Raw genomic sequence first — 26,933 nt, 5'->3', positions numbered from 1 at the left:
GTCCTGTTAGTCAACTTTTTAATTTGTTGTTATACCCGTTTTACTTTCAAAACTTGCACTAGGGAGTTGGTATTAGGTACAGTTTAACTAGTAGGGTTTCAATCTGCAATTTAATCAAACTCCCTTAACTGTTCTATTAGGGCTTCATAAGGGTAACTACTATTTGAAGTTGAAGCAAATATTATTTACCTACTTATTTGTGTTGGCAAATAAAACTACTTTTAGGTATATAATTAGTTCGAGAATATACGTATAGTTGATTGGGAATCTCGTGTTACATAAAAAATCTAGTCTAAGACATGCCTTAAAGTAACTAAGTACCGAGGTGATACGTCAATCTTCAATGATGGACGACTTTGCTACCAACTTCTTTTTAGAGGTTAGTTAGGTATACTAAATTATACCTAGGCATATTATCAACTTAATATTTGATCATCATTAACGTTAATACATTAGGTATCAAAATTCGAAATATTTTTATTCACTTAAACTTTTACAAGTAGGCACCTACCTACTTTTGAATCGTCCAATGCATAGGTATACCTCTGGTTCGGAATGCCTTTTCTATCGAGAAGAACCAGCAAGAAATTCAGCGAAAGGAAATCTAAATATTTTTTCGACAATAATTACGCAATGACATTTCTGACATGACATAGTCATCATTATCATCATGATCAGACGTTTCTTTAACGTGGAAAAAAACATCGTGAGGAATCCTGCATGCCTGAAAGTTCCCTATTATGTTCTCAAAGGTGTGTGAAGTCTAGCTACTTTTAATTACTAGTTTGCTAATGGTTGTAGACAAAGGCAAACACTTATTACTGTCTATTTTTTAATGAATACAGATAACCAAGTAATGAAAACTGAAAAATTTGATGTTACTATTTTATGAATACCTACATTATTTGCAACTTTCTTGCACATTGCAAGAACATTTTCCATTGCTTCATTCTTATGTAAATAAGTCTTTGAATATATGTACATAAGTACGCTCATAATATTTATTCTTATTTTCTGTAGCTGAGGCCAGAATGTGTTATAAATTATAATATTACATTGTCTAGCCTCGAGTTTGTGGCTTCTGAACAAAAGTTCAGAAATTTTATTGCTGGCAGACTCGCAGAATGATTGGAATTAAAATTTGGACAGCATCCAAACTGTTTTCTGTTTGCATAGTTAATTTTCTATTTTTTTGATTTGGTTTTGATCGTTATTACTCAAAATTGGAATTTTTCATAATATTTTTTGTGGAAATCTACGTTATCATATCATTTACATATACATCATCATCATCATGCACACCCCATCACCGGCCCACTACGGAGCACGGGTCTCCGTCACGATTTTCAGACTTCCTAGCTATACCTTTGAGAACATTATTGAGAACTCTCAGGCTTGCAGGTTTTATCACGATGTTTTCCTTCCTCGTTAAACCAAGTGATATTTGATTGCATAAAACGCATATAGGTTCTGAAAGGTAAGAGGTGCGTGCCCGGGATATAATACCGGACCGGACCAGGATTCTGATGTCTTTATTAACGGTCGCTCAGGGTCAGACATACAAACTCCGTATCAGGGTTGACATTGTTTTAAATAAATGATGTTTCAAATAAAATAACATAGAACAATCAATCTATAATATCTTTATTCACATAATTAGGTATAGTAATGACTGATAAATAATTTTATAAAATAAACTTAAATCTAAAGTAAAACTAAAAAAATATTAAATTAAAAACTTAAAGTTTTAAATATGTTCTTAATCCAAACCATAATGATGCGTTTTTTGTGAAAAATTGGCTATTTCCCAACTTTGCTTCCTATGCATCGGAAAACTCGGCTTCTGGTAGGTACTGCACATACTTATTATATAAGTACATGAGCGGCAGCAAGTAAACGCTTGTTTGCCTTCGCATGCTCTTTCGCTTACTATTTATATAAGCGGTCTCCCGATTCCGTGATTTAAAAACATATTCTTGTTGGTAAGACAATATTGAAGTTTAACTCATTATGCACAATCACTTTTTGCCTCTATGGAGTGCCACTTTACGAGATTAAACCTTAAAGTTTTGCAACAGTAGGTAATAAATTATTTCAAGCTGCGAGGTGTAACGAGTTTACAACTTAAGTCCATACTAATTTAATCGCGAAGATTTAATGACTTGGGAGATAAGAGTTTACGGACATAGTTATTTAAGAACTGCTGCAGACGACCGACGACGAATAAATAATAATAGTCCATCCCAAAAATCTTCTGAGTTTAGAAAATAACCCATTTAACTAGCACTAAAATTGTCATAATTATACAAAGATATAATTTCGATTTGTTGAAATGGACTGAATTAATGACCTGAAGAAGGTGGCGGAAGGTGAGTGGATGAGGAAGGTGGAAAATCGTGTTTGGTGGCCCGCTCTTATAAAAACGTCCAGCAGTAGACGCATACAGGCTAATGGAATATACTGAGTTTGGAAATCTTGGTGCAGCACTTTAGCCAATAGTGAGAGTGCTAGTCAATCAGAGGTGGTTGCAATCGTCATAGCTGACAAAACAACGGCGGTACTGCAGGACAACGACCAGGAAAAGTTACCGTTACAAAATTTTTAACGATAAAATTACCAATATATTTCATTATGTTACGTTAAAAAGTTTACGTCAAATATTATTAGTGGCATACCGATATGTTGTAACGTTATAGTCAATTATCTACAACGTTACGGTTTTTATCGATACTTTTTAATAAAGTTAACTAACGGTACTTTGGTAACATTACAAAAAATACCGGTAATTTTCACCTTTATTGTGGTTATTAATAGTTACATTAATAACCACAATAAAGGAGGGGAAAACTGGAATAATGGTTTGGTAGCTAAATATATTTAACAAGCATTAAAACAACGAATTATCAGCTATCTATGATTACTTTGTTCGAGAGAGGTGATGCATATTAGCAATATTAGCATGTTAACATTATATAGCTTCGATTAACTAAAATTAATCATTTCAATCCGGCAATGTATTACACGAATATGCAAAACAAGGCCTTACCGGCGTGTTTTCTCTGATTAATGCCGAAGGCACAATATGCTCCCTGATTAGTATGCAAGGGAAATCCATCCAGATTTCAGATTGAACACCTGAGTCCATGTGGGTTTTCATTTCCGTCACCGAAGCTTTAAGCGATAGAACATTCTATTTTACGACGTACCTACTCAAACTAGCTATTGTTTGGGTACGACATACTTATATATTCATTTATGTTAAGATGGCGCTATATCTCTTTATCATCGTCATCGTCAACCGATAAACGTCTACTGCTGGACGTACCTAGATCTCTTATAGGGGCTTCCACATGCCCCTGCATCGGTCTTGCGCCAGCGACCTTGAACAAGTGTTTGTAAGAACAGTTTGCGTTTCCAAACCCATGCGCTATTGGAGGACGCGACGGGTTTGGAAAGAGAGTTAGCGCAACAAACAAAAAAAAACAAGCGTTGCATGTATCGACAAATGCTAAATGCTACCGATAACTGTCTAGAATAGAATATAAAGATCTCAATCTCCCGTCACTTCCTCACGGAATCTTTACCCATTACTTCTGTTTTCTAACTTATTATAGTTACATAATTTGTTAAGCCCTTCGCTGAATGAAACCTTTTAAATTTATATGTTTGGATTTATGCAGTTGTCACTTTACTTTTATTTTGAACTCGCGTTTGGTGAATAATAAGTTTTGTAATCCATAATGTGACAAAAATTACTTTTAAGATGTTACAAACCGTATAAATAAATTGTAATTTTCATTATAAAGGTTACAAACAAATCAACGTTTAAAAGGCAAGGATTAAATACTACGTAGGCACTAGGCAGTCAGTCAGACACTAGTCTGGACTACGTCCAAATTGTAATCCCTAAATGCTCTGCAGTTCAGTCTATTATTACTGCATCCAATTGTTTTTACTAAATTATTCCATTTATTAATGCGCAATACAGAGCCAGATGAAATCATGATGACCCAATGTTTGAGACTTCTCTACCTATTGGGAAATACATATATAGGTACCCTGTAGTAGATTCCAAAAAGAAATTGATTATTAAAATTTATTTTATATTCTAAGAAAATTATAGTAAGACTAAAGGATAGGCGACTTAGTCCGCGTGGATTTAGGTTTTTAAAGATCCCGTGGGAACTGTTTGATTTTCCGGGATAAAAAGTTGCCAATGTCAATTACAGGGACGCAAGCTACCTCGGTACCAAATTTCATGCAAATCGGTTAAGCGGATGGGTCTTTAGGAATCCCGTGGGAACTCTTTGATTTTCCGGGATAAAAAGTAGCCTATATCCGTCCCTGGGATATAAGTTGACCCTGTACCAAATTTCGTCAGAATCGGTTAAACTGTTGGGTCGTGAATAGGTAGCAGACAGACAGACAGACAGACACTTTTGTATTTATAATATTATTATGGATGGACTATTAAAAAAATGAATTTGAATTGTATTTGACGTATAATGTATATGAACTATAGCTAGTTTATCTACGTTAACACGTTCGTTTAGGTAGGTACAATGAAATCAAATTGTTCAACGAATAGGTAGTAGTAGTAGGCACGTACGATTTGTGAGGTAAATATAAATGTCATCACTCTAAAACAAGTAGATACTCTCGAAACAACAGTAATAGTGCCTTCCTTTAGATCTAGTTTTCGCACAAATCGGAACTGAGAGTGCACTTAGACTGAGTATATTGCCGATGTCGATTCCTTTACAAGAGGAATTGAATATCCAATACATCGACATGATGCCGCAGGGAAATGCTCTGATGCCATCGATACGCCTCAGAATCTAGGTCCGTTTGCTTTGACAAGTTTTTAGGATTTCGTAATAAAACAAGGAACCTTTAAGCTCTTTAGGCACTGCATTCGACCCAAATCCAATCCAAATCTGAAAATTCTCGATCCGAAGAAGGCGAACTATCCATATTTTAATATTATAAAGTGTGTCTGTCTAGCTATCTGTCTGCTAGCTTTTTACGGCTCATCCATTCAACCGATAAGACGAGATAGTTTGCATCCAGTTTTTACACTTAAGAGGGGTCTCTCCGTCACTCGCTCGATACAAACGTATTTCGTCTCTCATTGGAATACTAGCCAATCATACTCAATGGAATTTTGTAGATACGTTCCGGGAGCTAATATCTATAACTGTGGTTTTCCAGATTTCCGTTAAAATATTCGGTTTCAAAGTTACGCGGTCTTAAAAATTCACATACAAATCTTTGAGCCTCTGTAATTTTAAAATTACATACTTTTAGAAAAATCTAAAACACCACAGGCACAGATATTAGTTTCTAGAATAAGTCTGCAAAATTTCATGGACTTTGCTTAATATTCAAATGAAATTGGGACTACGATTGTATGGAGTAAGTGACGAAGAGAGCCCTGTTAATGCTAACTAATAACTGTTGTAAGCTTGCACTTGTCACTAAAAATATTTAAAAAATCTTAAATAACATCTTTAACATAAAATGTCGTTCTAAATACAAAACATTATTATTTTTAATACTATAGTTGATGGACTAATCAAGTAGAATAATTTAAGATGATGCAATTCTTCTACTTGATTAGTCATCCTTCAATCACGCCGCAACAGACGTAATTTTTTCAGAATGAGAAGGCTTTTAGCCATAGTCCACCACGCTGGCCAACTGTGGATTGTCGGAACAGTTGGTATTGAATTCCGAGGCAGCAAAGGATTCTAAGGTTGGCTATCAGTCATCAATGATGCCGCATCAGAACACCCTTCCTGCAGCTCGCTTTATGTCTGTCTACGGTTGGGGGGAGGGGGGAGGGGAGCGGGGACGGACGGATTCTTCTTTTTGTCTTTTGCAATCCTATAACAAGATAAACAATGTTATAAAGTACACAAACACTTAGATACTTCATTATTGGGGCGAAAGAAACTATTTTCTAAAGATGAGATCTATAGAGCACTGTGACTTAGCTTAGACTTAAAACAGAGTTAAAACGAGACAGATCTCAGCTCTCACATAAATCTGTCTCGTTTTAACTCAATTTTGAGTCTGAGCAAAGTTAGAATTGATTTAAAAATATTGCACTTTTAGTTAAAAACATGAAACTTGAGTGAAATTATTAAATATCCCTTATAATTACAATTATACATTAATGCTTACAAGATAGCAAGGTGCTTTTGAGCTGTGATGAGCGCTTCACGTCTTAAATCGTTCGCTTCACGTCTTAAATCGTTCGCTTCTCGACGTAAAGCATTCGCTGCCTAAAACCAAACAAATACACAATAGACTGCAGTTACACCATCAACAAACTATGGATATAAAGGCAGAATCCATCTGCCCATTCTAAGGATTATCTTACTCTTGCTCTCTTATTGCTCTCCAATTGAGCTGCCAAAAATCGGTCAGGAGGCAATAGTTTTCGAGTTCTCTTTTTTGGTATGCCCGAGGTGCTGGGGAATGGTTCTTGTGCATGCTCTGCTTGCAACTGGCGTAGAGCTGACAGTGGAGTTGTGGTTTCCTGACTGAACTAAAAGAAAGAGGAAAGTAAACACAGTTAAATACAATAGGTACTCGAGTGTAAATTCTAACTTTTAGTATTTAGCTATGCTAACAAATAATTATTTCAAGGTTGAAAAAATAAATGACTAGAAATAGATTTAGAGCCAGCAATGCGCATAGCCATAGTAGTCTAGCGGTTAACAAGTCTGCCTCCTACATATTTGGGACTCGGGCTGAGGTTGTGGGTTTGATCGTGGGCATGCACCTCAACTTTTCAAAGTTATGAGTTTTTTAAGCAATTTAAATATCACTTTACTATGAAGGAAAACATGGTGAGGACACCTGCATGCCTGAGAGTTTTCCATGTTCTCAAAGGCGTGTGAAGTCTGCCAATCCGCACTGAGCCAGCGTGGTGGAATATGGCCTAGAGTCTAGACCCTTCTCAATCTACTAAGAGACTCAGTAGTGGGCCGACGATGGGGTTGATCAAGATATATGTAATATGTATATTTCTTACACCAATTGGTGACTCCTCAGGACCACAACCCACTGCCATCTCCTGGCTAGTTGCATTCAGAACATGCACTGTATTGTCTGAGATTGGAGGACCCTCATCTCGGGCCTTGCGTTTCTGGTCTCGCCAACACTTGAAACAAAAAGTTGTCAAATTAATGCGCTTCTATGTATATCTTAAGGAAATTGCTATAGTATATGAATTAATATTTATGTTCAACATAACTTTTGAACCTCTTTCCAGTGAATTCCATTAGTAACTGATGCAAATGAAAACAGGTACTTCAACTTACAATTTTCCATTGCTCCACCGATCTTTGTGGGCCAAGCTCGTCTAGAGCGCGCTTCAGTGACTCCCACTGGGGATTATAGGATGCCCCTAAAGGCGTCCTATAATCCCCAGCTGCGAATTCTGGGTGCCCCGCCATATACTGGCACAAATACGCAATTTGTGCCTTGTTGCTTCCAACACTGAAACATAGTGGTTTATTTAATTCATGTTTGACTCCATATTAAGTAGGTACACTTAATAATATCCATATCATCAAAATAATTTACTTACAACTTCTTATTATTTTCCATATTGCCAAACATTCAACACAGACCAATTAACATAAAACGGAAATTTTTGTTGTTTCGGATTGACTATGCTGCAAATTGCAATAAAAGTTAAAACGGAAAACCGCCAACGTCCAAAATAACAAATTCAAGAGACGTCAAAACGGTCAAATTGACATAAACGTCATTTTTAAACACAGACTATTTTTTTTTTCTTTCTTTAAATCTGGCTTTACCGTGATTAGCCAATGTCAAGTTTGTGATATTTTCAAGTTATTGAATTTATACAAGTATGGACTCCGTCTGCGCCGGCGCCCGCCAACATACGCGCGGCGCCCCTTTAGAGCGCCTCCCAGTCAGTTCCACCACCAAAAAACACCAACCAACACAAAAACCAGCCACTCTTAACAAAAAAAAAAACACTCCAAACAAGCACAGCACGCGCGCCAGCAAACGCCATCGCAGACGAAGTCAAAAACACAGACTATAGGTTTTAGATAAAAAAATGAATGAACGAAATCAGAGTTGCGTCTGTGGTGCCGTTAGCTGGTGCGCGTGCGGTGCCTTTTTGGAGTGTTTTTTTGTTAAAAATGGCCGGTTTTTGTGTTTCACTGGAGTTTTTTGGTGGTGAAACTGATTGGGAAGCACTCTAAAGGGGCGCCGCGCTTATGTCGGCGAGCGCTGGTACAGACAAAGTCCATACTTGTATAAATTCAATAACTTGAAAATATCACAAACTTGACATTGGCTAATCACGGTAAAGCCAGATTTAAAGAAAGAAAAAAAATAGTCTGTGTTTAAAAATGACGTTTATGTCAATTTGACCGTTTTGACGTCTGGACGTCATGGAACTAATAAGTACTAGAAGTACTTATTAGTTCCATGCGAAGTCCATACTTATATAGTTCCCTAACTTTTAAATAACTAGAAACTTGACATTGGCTAATCTTTGTAAAGTCAGAAGAGAGAGAAAAAAAAATCGGTGTTGCAACATTACAATATCTTGTCATGTCAACATTACAATAATATTTGTCTTGAAGTCAACAAGTCTTCGACGACTTTGTCTCTCGTGTCGACCATGTTAGTGCAAACGAGAAAACAGTCGACATCGACTATCTCGTCGCGAGATATCTCGTCGGCCGCATGTTAGCCCTGCTGGATAAGGTCATGCTACTTTAGGTTTCGAAAAGTAGGTTAGGTAGGAAAGAATTTTTAAAACCTAAAGATACATGGACAATGTTGCGGGCATCGTCTACTTAGTATACAGATAGTCTGCATTCTGAAAACGAACATAGACTACTTTTTATTTACCCGGAAAATTAGAGTTTCCAGAAGATTTTTAAAAACCTTTATCAAAGCGAACAAAGTCACAGGCATCATCTAGTCACACAAATATAATACTTATTATGTGTTTGTTACTATTTCACGCAAAAACTATTGAACAGATTTATTTATTTATTTTATTTTATTAGAACCACCAACAGCTGTACACCAGCTGTAGGTACATGTTATTTTTTTACATAATTTAAGTCTCATGTGGCAAGACGGATAAGTCGTGCGATAAAACTTAGAATTAAAAGGATTTAAAATTAACAGTTTATGTAAGAAACATAAAGGTAAAGGCTGAAATTTGGAATGGAGATCGGTTATACTTTGAATTGATACATGCTATTGGTTATCCCGTAGAAATTCATGGTTTTTGCGGGATTTTTTAAAACAGGTATCTACGCGGATGAAATCGCCGGCATCAACTAGTCCATAAAATAATTGTATTAGGGGATATCACACTTCACACTTAATATTATAAAGGCGAAAGTTTGTATGTGTGTGTGTGTGTGTGTGTGTGTGTGTGTGTGTGTGTGTGTGTGTGTGTGTATGTTTGTTACTCCTTCACGCAAAAACTACTGAACGGATTTGGCTGAAATTTAGAATGGAAAAAGATATTATCCTGGATTAGCACATAGGCTACTTTTTATCCCGGAAAATCAAAGAGTTCCTACGCGATTTCGAAAAACCTATATCCACGCGGACGAAGTCGCGGGCATCGGCTAGCATGTACTAAAATATAAACTTGTTACCGCTATGATACTTAGGCATAATGTAGCGTAACAGTAATAAATATTTTTCATTGTAGCAACTCATATTTTGAGTGTGGTGGTGGCAGTGCTGATTTTTTTGCATACATAATGTACGTAAAAACATAAGCCAACACTGTCATATCGCGGCTTGGTCGCGGTGATTAAAATTTGAATAAAACTGGAGCAACATAAATAATGCGGGACCATTGTTACTTCTGACATTGAAAAATCAAAAAGCTCACTATATACATACATGTATCAGTTTTTGTTAAAAATAAAAGGATATCAACTTCACAGAAACTAGTTTTTAATTTAGCAAAAAAATAATTTTAAATTAGGTTCATGTTGTCGCAACTCCTACGCTCCGCCTCAAAAAAGTGGGAAAGTCATTTTGTGGGAATGGGTGTAATATTTTATAATAAAATTCAACATTCACAGTCAATATTAGACTTGCCTTTACAAAAGTTTAAAAAATCCATTAAAAGTATGCTCCTGGCAAAAGCATATTACACAATCGAAGATTACGTAAATGATAAAAAAGCATGGATTTGCTTCCAGCAATGCGCGGGGCTATAATTGCTTGTAGGTATAGTATGAAATATTATTGTAAATTGAACAATTGAAAAGAGCAACCGCCGAGTTTCTTGCTGGTTCTTCTCGGTAGGAACGGCATTCCGAACCAGTGGTAAATTATTTGACGATTCAAAATCACTTGTAAAAGTTTATTTGAATAAAAATCTATTCTATTCTATTCTAACTGTTTCTTAAACGACATAGACGTCAACCTGTGCACGACACATTCTAATTCACAAAAAGATAAGAGTAAGTAAATCCGCGAGGATGAAGCTTTCAATATTATATTTGAGTTTTATTTCATAAAATATTCAACATAAAACAGTTGTTTCTCGTTTTAAAAAACCGGCCAAGTGCGAATCAGACTCGCGCACTGAGGGTTCCGTAGTCCGTACTCGGGTATTTTTTCCGACATTTTGCACGATAAAGCAAAAACTATTATGGATAAAAATAAATAAAAATCTGTTTTATAATGTACAGGTAAAGCACTTTTATATGATACCCCACTTGGTATAGTTTTCTTACTTTGAAAATTTAAACACTTTTTAATTTTTTTTTTATGATGTGACCAGAAATTTACGGTTTTCGGTTTTATTCCTTTACTACCTACCTACTCTAAGACCTAACTATCTACCAAATTTCATGATTCCAGGTCAACGGGAAGTACCCTATAGGTTTTCTTGACAGACACGACGGACGGACGGACGGACAGATAGACAGACAACAAAGTGATCCTATAAGGGTTCCGTTTTTCCTTTTGAGGTACGGAACCCTAAAAAAAGAAAGAAGAAAATGTATTGCTAAATTATGCATAAGGGGTGTCAGTCAGTCCTTTTATATTTTTAGCTAGATAATTCGTTTCTCAACACGCGTAAAGAACTAGTAACTAAAATCGATTATTCCTTTAATCGTTTCTATTTCCATTAATGGGAATCGACCACAAAGCGAATTGCACGAGGAGCAAATTAGTACGAGTTGGTAATTTATTGTAGCCCATTAAACAATTGCTAGTCTTGCATTCAGATATTGGAAAAATCTAAAATTAGCTAATTATTAGGTACCTATACTAAAGATGATTGCATGCATGACAAATAAGATCAGCCAGTTTAAAAAGTAGTACAGATTTGAATTGTATATATGTACCTGTTTCATAGGAATCGGTTCTATAGTCTAAATATATAAAAAAAAGGTGACTGACTAACTGACTGACTGGTCTATCAACACAAAGCTATAACTACTAGACGGTACGGGTCGAAAGGCATGCAAATAGCTATTATGGCTCCTCCTGGAGTGTGCAAGCGTGGCAGAACATCGAGAACGCCATCTGGGATCCCCAACCTCACTTCATGAAGCCCTCGGCAACCTGGGCGGTCTACTTGGCTTCTGGAGCGAGCTTGGATGGCTGGAGTGAAGACTTCGGCGGGGAGGGGCAACGCACGCACAACAGACGGAAACGTTTAAGTACGGAAACCAGCTCAGAGAGAAGAAGAAGAAGAAGCTATTATGGCGTAGATACTAGACATCCGCTGAAAAAGGATATCTGAAAATTCAACGCCTGGGGATAAAATAGGGGTTCGCAATTTGTGAAGTCCATGCGGATGAAGTCACGGTTTGATAAAATTAATAATATTTCTTTATTATTTAATTGAAAAATACGTTCGCAAGATTTTAATCAAATATACATAGTACCTAAGACACTGAATCTATATAAAACTGTTCAAAAAGATAATTAGGTATAAACCTGTTCGTCTGTTTTGTTTAGTGTTGCTAAAGGCGCTTAAGATGTCTGTAATTAAAACTTTTACGCCAAAGTGTTTGTATTCGCTTTCCACTGCACTTCATCTCACTGAATCGAAACTTTGAAAAGTTTAAAACACGATAAAAGACCCACATATGCCGACGGGACGGCTGCAGCAAGATTCAGCCATATCAGGTGCATCGAAGAAATACTTATGGCATCAGCAGAGTTGATACTGGCATGAAGTTATTTTTACTGCTGCTGCTGGATATGTGGCTGTTGTTCGCTTTAAGAGCGGTTTTAGGTGGGCATTTTTTTGCGCATAAAAGCTCTATTGTATATGCGCGTCCACGATCACCTTTTGTCTCACACGCATCTATGTAGGGTAGGGTATGTATGTATATCTGTACACTAGGGTAGCTATGTGTTTATTAGCTCATATAAGCGCGAGATTAAAATACCAATCCACATCACTATTAGCTGATCCACTGGTTTAAGTGAACACGCCGGAATTAGCCCTTGACTGTGATCTCACCTGGTGGTAAGTGATGATGCAGTATCAGATGGAAACGAGCCAACTTGAAAGGGGTAGGTAAGTATGGAAGTTTCATTAAACGGGTTTATCTATCGCTTTCTACACGGCATCGTGCCGCAACGCTAAATCGCTTAGCGGCACAGCTTTTGCTGTTGACTGGTAGCAACTAGCCTCGGCCGAAGCCTGCCCATGAGACCAAAATTTACACTTACTTAGCAACAGTGATATGAATCTGAATGACTTAAGTAGGTAAATAAAAGATCGAAAGAAAAACATTTTCTTCGACGTGAATAAAACGGGCTACTTTTAATATTTTACAAGAAACAATACATCTTGACTCCTTCACAACGTTCCGCCCTCAAAACGTGAACAACGACGATCAAACAATAGCTTGCCATGCGAAGGAAGGTTATATTTGCATATGTTTCTCTGAGAGCGCAAGTTTCGTTTAAGTTTCAGTTATGAAACTGCTCGAAAAACCGAAGTGAGCAATATTATGCAGTTATTTGAGTTTCAGGATCTAAACTCAACATTTTTGAAGTGAAAACTTCTTTAGTGCGATTGTGATTTGTGATGTAAAACTCGATGAAACGAAAAAGCGACACTAAAGAGAGATAGAGATAGAATACATTATACAGTGTTTACTATTTTTAACCCCCGACCCAAAAAGAGGGGTGTTATAAGTTTGACGTGTGTATCTGTGTATCTCTTTGTGGCGTCGTAGCGCCTAAACGAATGAACCGATTTTAATTTAGTTTTTTTTGTTTGAAAGGTGGCTTGATCGAGAGTGTTCTTAGCTATAATCCAAGAAAATCGGTTCAGCCGTTTGAAAGTTATCAGCTCTTTTCTAGATACTGTAACCTTCACTTGTCGGGGGTGTTATAAATTTTTAATTTACACTTGTATTTCATGCTGTATACCATACGCCTCTCGTGTCATTTGATGAAATTGAAAACTTGGAGCTTTTACTGTACCTAATGTAATTTAAGTACCTACATTAAAATGTAACGTAATATTCAAACTTGGAAACATTATTATAAATAATAAATAAACCCTACAACTAGCCTACTTCAGATAGCATTCATCTTATTCTCTCAAAGTTTATAGTTAGCTGTTTGAAGTATCTAGTATTTATTAGTTTTCTTGAAGGTTTCACTTCTACCGTGTGTACACTGTATAAATGTTTTCAATAGAAAGCATATTAGTAAACCTACTTGCGAATTCAAAGGTCCCAAAAACTACTGAAAAGTAAATTTAGCAGTCTTGCATTGGAGTCGGTAATTGACCTCGTGTAAGTCCACTACTTCTGTAGGTTTAAGTACTTTTTTTAACAATTTAGCCATGAACTTTATATACACATACTTCTCTTCTTTAATTAAGTGTACAGTTTCTGCTAGGAGTAGATATAGTTATAGTGCAAAAGTGGGGTATGAGCTGACGAAATTTTGAACTTCAGAGTTCAATACACTTTCTGACCGCTGAGATATTATTGGGGCATTAAATTTTACTTCATTACAAAAGAAGACGACCTTCCCCGCGTTTTGTTTTCATTTAATTTTAAATCTAATTTAAACCGTATGCCAAAGTAAATAAAGTTGTTACATTTGTTATTTAAAAGACTCCTCCACTCTGCAGTGCATAATATTATGTTTAGATCTCACAGATCAAACCGTAGGCATCTGCTACGAGAGTGCTACGCGGGCAAAGTTCTTTGCATCGTTGCGTTGCAATAAGCGACTAGGGTGTAGCTAACAATGGAACGTATACGTACGTTATAATAGTTTGAATAAAAATGGAGCAATGTTTCTATATCAAAAATATATCCAGCTATTGGATGGAACACGTAAATCCTTATCATTGACTTCGAAATTCTGCGAATTTCTGATAGGTATATATTCTACTAGGTATACCTTCCATAATTATAGTTTTGTGCCCCGATGGGGTATTTACCCCGGCCTATAGTCAAAATATAATCTTTAACCGGATCTACTAAAGATCTTTAAACGGACCCAGCTTAATTATCCATATTATGAAAACGAAAGTGTGTCTGTGTGCCGGCAAGCTTTTCACGACTCTTCCTTTTACCCAATTTCAACGAATTTCGGTACAAAGACAGCCTGTATTCTGAGGAAGAACATAGGCTATTTTTGTCTAAGAAAATCAAAGAGTTCCCACGGAATTCTTAGAAACTTAAATCTACATAGGAGAATTCTTGGGTATTATCAAGTAAATAATAATGCGATGCAGGATTACTTTTCGCATCTCTGACTTCACGCTTCGCAGTGATCGCACCTCTCGTTGCGTTAATATGACACCGCCAAGTATCGAAACACGTCTCAGTTCGCTTCGGAGGATCTAACGCGCTGGCTTGATGAGATCTTTGATATCTTCACACGCTATTTGAAAAAACTGACTCTTTAACGCTCAGCTCTTCCAAGCCCTTCCAACCCAGAAAGCTGAAAAGCAGAGAAGTTTCCTAAATAAGATAAGGAATAAGGTCGAATTTTTCAAAATTCTTATGTGAGCGAAGCCGGTTACTAGTATACATAATATAAAAGGTCAAAGTGACTGACATATCTACATACATACAGATAGATAGATAAAACACTAATAGATAGATAGATAGATAGATAGAAAGTGTTATGAAATTTCAATATTATGATCTTTATAAAATTTCGGATGAAGTTGCGGGAAGCTTTTCACAAAAGTGAAGCTAAATAAAATTGTTTAAAAAAATATTATCGTAAGTCTTATATAAAAAAAGGTCAATAAAATTGTGCCGCTATGTTGACTCGGTCCTCCTGAATCGTCAGGCGTTCACTCTCGACATGACGGCGCCGTTCAGTCTAGTGTTGCACCTTCGATCATATCGATAAATAGTTTATTACTGCAAGTGTTATCGTGTCAAATGAAGTCGTTATTATCCGTCGTAGATTACTTATGCTTATGATACTTTATGCTTATGAGTATTATTGTATGCTGTAGCAGGTGTCTGTATACCTTATCTTCTTTATATTGTTTCTTGAATAATTATAGCTCCCCCTGAGATTCTTGTTCTTTTTAACCGACTGCGGCAAAACCACAAGGAAGGGTTATGATTTTAGCAGTCTATGTATGTATGTATCCAGATTCTGTGTGTTCCACCGTAGCGCCTAAACTACTGGGCCGATTTTGATTGCTGAAGTGTCAATTGATTCGTCATAAAGGTCTGGGTGACATACATTTTATACCGGCTACATTTTATACGAAAAAAATTGACCTAACGGATGTTACATCAAGAAAGTGAGGGTCTCCAAAAATTATTTTTGCTATTGTGTGCCGATAGATGGCACTGCTGTGTTCAGCAGGCTACAAGAGACCTATGTTTAGGTCTCTTGTAGCCTACAAGTTGTAAGATCTTCTACATCCAAGGTATTGCACCGCCTGAATCCAACAGCTCCCTGCGACTCGTTTGATCTTGTCTGTCCACCGTGTAGGGGGTCTTCCAACGATGCACTTTTCAGTGCGAGGTCGCCATTCTAGCACCTTTGGACCCCAACGTCTATCGGTTTTTCGAATTATGTACTCTGCCCATTTTTTAACTACGCGCGTCCTTAAATATATTCATAATAGAATGAAAAATGACGAAAATATAAATACTAACAATTAATATAATATAATACCTTTCTTTTGTAAAATATAGTAGGTATACTAGATAAAAAATTGCTTGTGCAGTAATAGCTGTGATTCGAGGACATCCGATCTCAGCTAAAGGAGAACGTAAATAACCATTAAAAAGGATTTATGGAGGCTTTAGCTAAGTTCTGACCAACTAATGTAGCGGACGATCGTGAATCTTAATTTTTTAATCATTATTATATGGATAATCGCTATGAAATACTGCTATGGATTTATGTTATATAAATTATAAACTTTACTATAATTTACTTTATTACAATAGGCAGTGGCCTGTGGGAGCTTCAAAAGCTCAGGCGTAAATCTCTTAAATGATTATATGACTGTAGGTTCTCTTTTTTAACATGATTTTGAAAACGTTTTCAGATTTGCCATAGCTTAAAAATACTGTGTTAAAACATTTTTTGTTAAGTCGCGGTTATTATATAATTGACGAATTTCTTAGTAACATGGTTGCATGGAAATGGTTGGCTTTGACTTCAAGAGCCCACAAGGTAGTGTAATATTACAGTTACATTGTGTGATGGTACGTGGATCGTCTCTGTTTAATATTTGGTGATTGGCTATAATGAGGAAATTATTATAAATAAAACGGCTAAACTCAGGGACACCTTTAGCATTTGGAGTTATATGTTAATACACGTAATGCCAAGTATATGGCAGGCACAATACGTCGGGTGGACAATGTAGACGTCCCCAATCAAACTACCAGACTTTCGCGGTTTAAAAGAAGAACTTTATCTTATAGAATTATTATTTTGACTCATTCTACTCTCTCAAGAGAAAAACCTGAGGAGGAAAAAAAAACAGTTTAATTTATACGTTCTGGCTTGAATGAAAGGTCGGTTGATACATGTATATGCCGATTCGGCCATCTTCTACTGACCAGAGCTCCTTCTAGCACGGGGGGATCCCTGCGCCGGTATTCGGCATTTAAACATTTTTATTGGGGCTGCAGTCAACTTCCCTTGTTTCGCTGCGAAGCGTTTTCAATTGCCTAGGTACGGAAACCTAGGTTCTTTTCAATGAGCTCTGGGCTCGCCCCTTACCATGGTATATTTTGGTATATATATTCATTTGTTATATTATGTCTAAATTGGCCAATTTAGAGGTCGGGAAGTCGCTGCTTATAAGACATGGCGTGTATTGGTGTGCCGGAACTCTGCCGCCAGGAGCCACCTAATCGACCGTGTGCCTTTTTTTTAATTAAATCCGACTTTATAAGTCATGGATATCAAATTAATAATTCTCCCGAATTATGCTTTCGAATGTCCCTAGGTTTTACCAGAATACAGTGTCGTCGCTCGATCTCCCAAAACCTCGGCGTAACAATGACACACAAAAAAAAAGGTTTATACCTGCCCTTTTTTTTTGTCCGCTCGCAGCCATCGATGCTCGCTGCCTCTCGTACATTTCTTGAAATGATTATTAACCGCGATGGCACCGTGGTTAAGTCATTTCTCTATCTACTAGAAGGTCAGGGTTCGAAACTTTGGCAACTATTCCTAAATCTTTCGTAGTTGTATACATTACAATTAATTTAAAACATCACTTGTTTAGTGCAGAGAATAACATCGTGAGGAAAACTACAAGTCTGAGAGTTCTCTATGAAGTCCGCGCTCAGTAGTGAGCCGGTGAAAGCTGTCCATGTTGATGAAGACTATGTTGATACCGCGGTAGCTAGTAGTTTATTAGTACACCACCTTATTTTAGCTATTGAGTGATTTTTCTACCAAATCAATAATTGTAACGACAAGAGTCATTCCATCAGACTGCATTAGACTGCTAATTCAATTCTAATCCCTATTTAATGCTGAATAAGAGCTAGTATTATAAATAGGTGCACTGCTGAAAAAAAAAACCTAACCTAATTTTTACTTAATAATAGGAAATTGTGATTGGTAAATAGGTCATATGAGAAAATCTTAATATTGGAGCTCAAGTTAGTTCGATACATGGTTTCTTTGTATCTTTGGCTTTGTTAATATTACAATACGATAGTCTAGCCTCCAAACAAATTGAATCTCCATTATTAAATGTCTAGGAAAATGTATCTAAATATAGCAAATAAAAGATGATAGTTATACCCAAGTGCATTTATTTCTGGTAAATAATTGTTTATTTACTCATACAGTTGAGTATTTAGAAAAAAAGAAGAGAAACTGAATTTATTATTTAGACTGGAAATTAAGTAACTTTATTACATTAATTAATTCCCGGCCGAACATTTGCTTCCTAAGCCATACTAATTATTGAAAGGGAAAAGCAAATATTCAAACAAAAAAACCCTTTCGGCTTTATATAATATTATGTACATCATTTTATCTAAAATACACACATGCCCACATAATCAATAGAGATATTATCCACAATTCTTACTTCTATAATAAAGTAAATTTTAAGGACACACATTACACAGTTTTATACAATCAATCTAGATATATTCAGATCCCAGCTCCGCAGTTAATTATTTCGTCTCATTTAAACACTTTGGTTTAAGTAGTTTAATTTTATGTTCAAACGTGGAGTTAACTCATTGTGCGGTCTAGAGTATAGATACGATTTTTATAGCCTCGTATTCATAATTTAAGGATTATGTAAATCATTACAAACAAAATTTCTAGAACCCACCTCTGCTAAAACCAAGTTGTGGGTCCCCGATTTCCGTCATATAAAATACAAAGTGTGTAATGCATTATCTGGATTCATTTCTAATTAAATCAATCAATTAATTTAATTAACTAGGGTTGTGGAGCTGATTTCAAAATAATCTAGTCAAAATAATACAAAATATAAATCACCCAATACCAGCTGCTGTCGGCTCAAAACACACACTGATTAATTAAGATTTTACACTATCAAATTTTACTAGTTACTAATTTTAACAATACTAAAATTATTATTTCAATTTTACAATTTTTCTTTTCTCAAAACTTTAATTTTGAATATCGAAATTAATGTCGAAATAATCTCGAATAGAGTGATGAGTCTCGAAGGCTGAGGGCCCGAATGCATCCTTCTCGACGACTGTCCTTTTGCTAATATCGTCTCCCTTCTCTACCTTTCGACTTTCTCCCTCTTCCTGTAACAGAAAAACACACGAGAGCATCTGATTCGTCTTTTGATCGTCTCCTGCGCACCCCTGAATTTTTATTGGTGGACAGAAGAAATGGTGTTTCAAAGTTCCGCCTTTTGACACACCTCGGTGTTCCTGAATGGTCCGATTTTGGCTTCACAATTATTTCTCATGTTCCCATGGTGTTTTTTTACTTTCGCGCAATCTGGTTGCAATATATGGCATTGTTTATTACACTTACAAAGATTTCTAAGTTAAAATTGACGGCTTTATCAAATTTATGACCGACCCTAACGCAATTTTAAAAACTTAAGCTAATTTATTGTTTGTTTATGGATAGGCTCAAAGAAATTTTGTTTTAAGACGTATTTCTCAGTATTTAATTTATTTCATTTCTTTATTTTTTTGTTCTACCATTCTTTTAACATTTAGAGTGATTTATCTCTCAAGCCGTTTGCTTTCTAAAAGCAAAACTTAAAGTAACGGCCATAAAAAAATCTATGATGAATAGGTATGACTATCTCACACTCCCCCAAAATAGATTTTTAATACACGTAGTAATCCCCCTTTTGTCCCTGCAGCTGTGCTAGTTGTTTCAAAATCTATTTTTCTCCTTATCTGTATTAGAACGTTAGTATTAAACCTCCCACGCCTATCTATTATCCCCTCGGGCATGACCATAACTACTTAACTCAGGTATCTCTTTGTTTAGTGTACCCCAAACTACCTGTTTTCTGTTCCTTTCAATACTCTGGTTTTACCTATCTTTCTAGTTATCTACATAGTACCTAAACAAATGAATGGCATTGTAGTTACCCTTAACTTTATCAGTATGAACGTCTATTAATGTATATACATTATTATATGGAACTGCCCCTATTATGTACGGTCCTTCATATAAGCGCATGAATTTTTTTGTCAACTTTTTATCCGCATCTGACTTCGTAAAAGTCTTAAGTTTCACTAAATCTCCAATTTCGAATTGTATTAACTTATGATTTTTGTTATAATGTAATTGCCTACTTTCGGCCGCCTTATCTATGTTTTGTCGTGCCTGTTGTCGAATCTGTTCTAACGGTTCACCTTGTAAGTCTGCCCTCACCGATGAGTCAGTGTTGAAATCAGTCGATAGCAGAGTACGTTTTCCATATATAATCTCGTTTGGCGAATATCCAGTTGTAGTATGTATTACCTGATTGTAACAATCTTCTATATCCGATAATAGATCTACCCATGATCGATGTGATTTGTCGCAATACGTCCTGAATAATCTACCTAACTCTTTATTAACCCTCTCTGTCGAATTTGGCCGCGGATTTCTAACAGATGTGTGCGTTAATTCGATACCTAGTTGGCGAATACCTAACTCGAAAACTTTTGAAGTAAAGTTCGCGCCTCTGTCTGAACATAATGTCTTAATTGTGACCTGCTTATGAAACTTTTTTACACAAGTTAAAGTAGCCTTCCCACTAGCCTGGCGTAGTGGGTATAGTCTGATTAACTTACTATAAGCATCTTGCATTACGAATATGTATTTAAAACCCAATCGTCCTGCCGGTAAAGGTCCAAAAATATCGCAAAAAACTCTCTCTCCTATTTCCTTCGCTATTACAGTTTTTATCGGCCCCGTGTGCGTTTCCAAAGCATGTTTTGACTTCTGACATGCCTCGCAAGCTCTTACAACACGACCTATTATACGAGACATATTTGGGAAATAATATTGACGTTTCATCAGAGCATAAACCTTGTATCGCCCGAAATGACCTACTTCTTCATGTATGCTAACTATCAAATCCCTTAGTATGTTCTCGGGAACATATAACCTTAAGATATCCCCTTTTATGTCTCTTCTATAAAGAATCCCTTCTTTAAGCACGTAGTACTTTGATTCAGAAGTGTCTGCTGTTTGCACGCGTCTAATTATCTCACTAACAGTCTTGTCGCGACTTTGATAACTACCTATCTCTCTCCATCGCTCCCGCACTAATCGTCCTAATGATGTTTTTAAATAGATTCATTTCAGGCCCCGTGGCCTTGTTAGTTAATACATCAGTGGTCCCCTTTAAGTGTCGAGACAATACGTCTGCTACAATGTTTAGTTTACCTTTCACATGTTCGACTGTGTAATTAAATCGCCCTATATAATGTACCCAACGTATCATCCTAGCACTCAATAGTTTGCACGTCTGCAAGAAAATCAGACTTTTATGATCAGTCCTAATGACTAAATTCGCTCCTCTCAAATATGTTTCAAACTTTGACAAACTGAAAATGATGGCCCATAGTTCTTGTTCAGTAACTGTCCATTTGCGTTCTGTCTCTGTCAATGCTTTACTACAGAACCCTAATATTTGTTCTTCACCAGCTTCATTCAATTGATAGACATAACCCGAAACCCCCAAATTACTGCTATCGGTTTGTAAATAATAAGTTCCCTTAGGATCTGGGTGTACAAGAAGTATCGTGTCTATAAACAATTTCTTGACCCTTTCAAAACAATCGTTAATTTCCTCTGTCCATGACCATTTCGTATTTTGTTTTAATAGGTCACACAGTGGTTTAACCTCTTCGCTATATTTTGAAATAAATCTTCTGAAATAATTTATTAATCCCAGAAATCCTCGTAATTGTTTTATAGTCCGAGGTATAGGGAAGTCTAATATGGCTTTAACCCGTTCAGGATCCATACGTACCCCGTTAGTATTTACTATGTGTCCTAACAACTTTACCTCTACACATAAGAACCGACACTTCTCTAACCTTCCAGTTAAACCTGCGGTTTCTAATTTATCTAACACTCGATCTAAATGTTCTAAGTGTAACCTTATGTCCCCGGTAGTGAATATGACTATGTCGTCTAAATAGTTTACGCAAAACTCTCGTACTCCTACTAGGATATAATCCATTGCTCTCGAGAACCCTGCTACAGAAGTCTTTAAACCTTGAGGTAAAACATTATAAGTATACGTCTTCCCCATGAACGAGAACCCAGTATACTTCCTAGAATCTTTATGCAAAGGTATTTGAAAATAGGCATTATTCAAATCAATTAAACTGATATAATTTACTCCATGAAAGGATTGTAAAATCTCAGATGTGAGTGGAGGCGCGCCCGCGTCACCTACCATTTTCTTATTCAACTCTCGTGCGTCCAATAAGAGTCTTATTGACCCATCTCGCTTCTTAGTGAAAGTGAGAGGACTACAGTAAGGGGTCGCTTCCTGTCTGATCACGCCTAGTTTTTCTAACTCTTCTAATTCGGTTTTTACCTGTTCTCTATACGCCAAAGGTACCGGATAACTGTGTTTTACAAAAGGTGTTTCGTCTAATAGCTCAATAACGTGTACGTACTTGTTTGTCAAACCTAAACCTTCCGTAAATACCTTACAGTGTTTGTTTAACACAGGTAGTAATAATTCCTTTTGTTCATTACTTAAGTTCGCGTCATCTAATTTTAATCCCTTAAATTTCTCATTATCTAAATTCATGTCTGATACACTTTGTTCCACTGGCCTAGAGTTTTGATTTAATATTAAATTAATCGTGGCTGCGTTCGTCTCTCCCCCTAACCTTTCGATTTTGCAGTCCGAATTCAGCCTAACACAAGACCTAACGCCCATATGTTCAATAGTCAAAGTGTGTTCACCATTACAGTTCACTATTCCTTTTACCCGCTCTAACCAATCGTATCCTAGTATCAATGACCTAGGAAGACGTCGCATAACTAGTACAGGTGCTTCAACTAAAGTACTACCTAACTGAAACTCTATTAGCACTAACCGATTTGTGCTTTCACTTCGCGATCCAAACGCGCCTTGTATTTGAATTGCTGGAATAGCGATCTCTGGCAATGTCCCATGTTCTCTTAGAATAGAGTCGTACAATTCCCTAGTTATTCCACTAATCTGACTTCCCGTATCTATGAGTGCACTCATACTTCTTCCATACAATCTAACACATACTTCAGGTAACCTAGGTAAAGAATAATCAACACTCACATCGGTTTGTTCATCTAATTCATGATACATTGTGTACACATTCAAACCTCTCCTCATACAAGTTTCACAAGTCACGCCTAACTCATTACACTCTGTTACATTTTCAAACTGGTTTTCCAATAAGATTCCTATACTCCTAATTTCAAATTGACTACTATACTCGTTATAATCAACGCCGCCTCTTAACAACCGTTTAAGTCCCTTATCTCCGGTCCCCAAACTCTGTCCTGGCTTCCATCCACTATTAATTAAGATTCTATAGACTACACCTGTCTCTTCGTGATCTGAGGTCTTTCTGACGCCCGTGCCACACAAGACTAACTGACTTGACCTCGTTTGTGTTGGGCATTCTAGTTTTTTGATGAACCCTCCCCCACATTCTTAGACACAGTAAGATTCTCGCCCTCTTTCACGAACGTGATAGCCGGCCTAATTTGTTTAGATTCGGATACCGTAGGCCTGTTAAAGTTAACCCTAGAACCTAATCGACCACGATAGCCGCGTCCCCTCGTCGAATTTCCCCTAGCTCTCCAACTTCTTGTTGACATTGTTGCTACAATAGGTCGTCTCGATGGTGACTCATTGTATCGTCTACCTCTGTAATTATTACTAACAGTACCTCTCGTAAATTGCCTGGGTTTTTCAACAATATTTTGCTCTATGTTTCGAAGAAATTTCGCTCCGTTCATGATGTTAACTTCCTCTGTTCTAGTAAACCATAATCGTTGTATATCTATAGCATAATGTCGCATAATAGAATTGACCAAATCTCTCTCACTAAACGCAATAGTTAATGACTGCATTGATTCTGCTTGCTCAGCAAAATGTTCGGACATCGACATTCCCGAATCGCTTGAATATACCGCATTAATCAATTTATATCTTATAGATTCCTGAATTTGTTCGGTCCAATAATTTCGTCTAAAATCAATCTCGAAGTCAGCGAACGTAGTCCAGCCCTTCGAATACAAGTCCATAACCTTCCGAGCATGCCCCGAGATGCAACCTAACGCTATATCTATTTCGCGATCTAATCCATTTACCGCCCTTATATATTTCTTTAATCGTTTTAGAAAAACGATGGGGTTAGTGAATGGTTTTCCGTCGAAATTTGGTTTAGTTACTGACGGCTGTACAACATATAAATTCCGGGTCTCAGATAATGTACTTGTGCTCGCGGTTTCAAGATTTGACCCCTGCCTATCAGATTTTTCATTTTCATTAATCCCGTTCGACTCGTGTGAAGAAACGCTCGCAATTTCATTTGAACCGGTATTTGAATTTAACTGTTGTAATTTTGCTTCGAACTCGGTGATTTTTTTCAAAATCAACTCTAATGTAGCATTCCCTAAGGTCGTTGTTTGCTCGCTCGATTCTACGGTACTAACATCGCTTTGCCCCGCACCTACTTGCTTTGCTCTACGTCCCTTCCTACCTGAAGACATCTTTTTTTTTTTCAATTTGACCCTATTTCTTTTACCAACTTTGGTACTATCTTAAATATTTTTAATTTTTTACTTTCCGTGTAAAATTTAGTAATATGCAAAGTTGTAATTAGAATAATAGTGCAATACTGCTATAATTTGCAACCACATGCGCGAAGTGCTTTGATTATATGAATTCCCAGACTTTAAGCAAAATTTGTTAAGTCTAAGAAATAAGCACGGGATAAATAACTCGGTCTTTGTAATATCCTCTCTGAAAACCTGTAAATTGTACATTTATAAGACACATAGCTTATTTCTGCTCCTGCTCCCCCTATACATAAATAAATGTAAATGTACAACATATATATATAAAACAACATGCAGTGTGTCCTTAAAACTTATAATTTATAAATAGTAATGTAAGTTTATAAATTTTTCTCTCTCAAATACCCAATCACAATTTCTACGTTGTGTTATTTTTATGTTAATGTAAATCTAGTCATATCGTTATTTCGAATACGTACATAGATCCCTGGTCACTCGGCATCATATTTCTGTGATGGTACGTGGATCGTCTCTGTTTAATATTTGGTGATTGGCTATAATGAGGAAATTATTATAAATAAAACGGCTAAACTCAGGGACACCTTTAGCATTTGGAGTTATATGTTAATACACGTAATGCCAAGTATATGGCAGGCACAATACGTCGGGTGGACAATGTAGACGTCCCCAATCAAACTACCAGACTTTCGCGGTTTAAAAGAAGAACTTTATCTTATAGAATTATTATTTTGACTCATTCTACTCTCTCAAGAGAAAAACCTGAGGAGGAAAAAAAAACAGTTTAATTTATACGTTCTGGCTTGAATGAAAGGTCGGTTGATACATGTATATGCCGATTCGGCCATCTTCTACTGACCAGAGCTCCTTCTAGCACGGGGGGATCCCTGCGCCGGTATTCGGCATTTAAACATTTTTATTGGGGCTGCAGTCAACTTCCCTTGTTTCGCTGCGAAGCGTTTTCAATTGCCTAGGTACGGAAACCTAGGTTCTTTTCAATGAGCTCTGGGCTCGCCCCTTACCATGGTATATTTTGGTATATATATTCATTTGTTATATTATGTCTAAATTGGCCAATTTAGAGGTCGGGAAGTCGCTGCTTATAAGACATGGCGTGTATTGGTGTGCCGGAACTCTGCCGCCAGGAGCCACCTAATCGACCGTGTGCCTTTTTTTTAATTAAATCCGACTTTATAAGTCATGGATATCAAATTAATAATTCTCCCGAATTATGCTTTCGAATGTCCCTAGGTTTTACCAGAATACAGTGTCGTCGCTCGATCTCCCAAAACCTCGGCGTAACAATGACACACAAAAAAAAAGGTTTATACCTGCCCTTTTTTTTTGTCCGCTCGCAGCCATCGATGCTCGCTGCCTCTCGTACATTTCTTGAAATGATTATTAACCGCGATGGCACCGTGGTTAAGTCATTTCTCTATCTACTAGAAGGTCAGGGTTCGAAACTTTGGCAACTATTCCTAAATCTTTCGTAGTTGTATACATTACAATTAATTTAAAACATCACTTGTTTAGTGCAGAGAATAACATCGTGAGGAAAACTACAAGTCTGAGAGTTCTCTATGAAGTCCGCGCTCAGTAGTGAGCCGGTGAAAGCTGTCCATGTTGATGAAGACTATGTTGATACCGCGGTAGCTAGTAGTTTATTAGTACACCACCTTATTTTAGCTATTGAGTGATTTTTCTACCAAATCAATAATTGTAACGACAAGAGTCATTCCATCAGACTGCATTAGACTGCTAATTCAATTCTAATCCCTATTTAATGCTGAATAAGAGCTAGTATTATAAATAGGTGCACTGCTGAAAAAAAAAACCTAACCTAATTTTTACTTAATAATAGGAAATTGTGATTGGTAAATAGGTCATATGAGAAAATCTTAATATTGGAGCTCAAGTTAGTTCGATACATGGTTTCTTTGTATCTTTGGCTTTGTTAATATTACAATACGATAGTCTAGCCTCCAAACAAATTGAATCTCCATTATTAAATGTCTAGGAAAATGTATCTAAATATAGCAAATAAAAGATGATAGTTATACCCAAGTGCATTTATTTCTGGTAAATAATTGTTTATTTACTCATACAGTTGAGTATTTAGAAAAAAAGAAGAGAAACTGAATTTATTATTTAGACTGGAAATTAAGTAACTTTAT

General features: G+C 36.5%; 2 protein-coding genes across 5 annotated transcripts in view; one reads left to right on the top strand and one right to left on the bottom strand.

Annotated features, from left to right (window-relative positions):
* The window catches only part of LOC123870799, a 250,773-nt gene that overhangs the window by 122,597 nt on the left and 101,243 nt on the right, over positions 1–26,933 (top strand). The gene's annotated exons all lie outside the window — the stretch shown is intronic.
* Positions 5,324–9,850, bottom strand: LOC123870819. 3 transcript variants are annotated; one of them, XM_045914273.1, is made up of 7 exons: positions 9,836–9,850; positions 7,601–7,635; positions 7,332–7,509; positions 7,043–7,171; positions 6,386–6,553; positions 6,187–6,287; positions 5,324–5,886 (listed from the first exon to the last, which is right to left on the bottom strand). In XM_045914273.1, the coding sequence occupies exons 2-7, from the start codon at positions 7,630–7,632 to the stop codon at positions 5,811–5,813; spliced, it is 684 nt and encodes a 227-aa protein (XP_045770229.1). In that variant the 5' UTR covers positions 7,633–7,635; positions 9,836–9,850; the 3' UTR covers positions 5,324–5,810. The 3 variants fall into 3 exon arrangements, with proteins under 3 accessions (XP_045770229.1, XP_045770231.1, XP_045770232.1); XM_045914275.1 differs by lacking the exon at positions 9,836–9,850 and having other exon boundaries at positions 6,407–6,553; positions 7,601–7,700; XM_045914276.1 differs by lacking the exons at positions 6,386–6,553; positions 9,836–9,850 and having other exon boundaries at positions 7,601–7,700.

This window comes from Maniola jurtina, chromosome 13 (genome assembly GCF_905333055.1).
Source record: "Maniola jurtina chromosome 13, ilManJurt1.1, whole genome shotgun sequence".
NCBI lineage: Eukaryota > Metazoa > Arthropoda > Insecta > Lepidoptera > Nymphalidae > Maniola > Maniola jurtina.
Note: the sequence above shows the minus strand (reverse complement) of the source record. Positions and strands in the feature narration are given on the sequence as shown.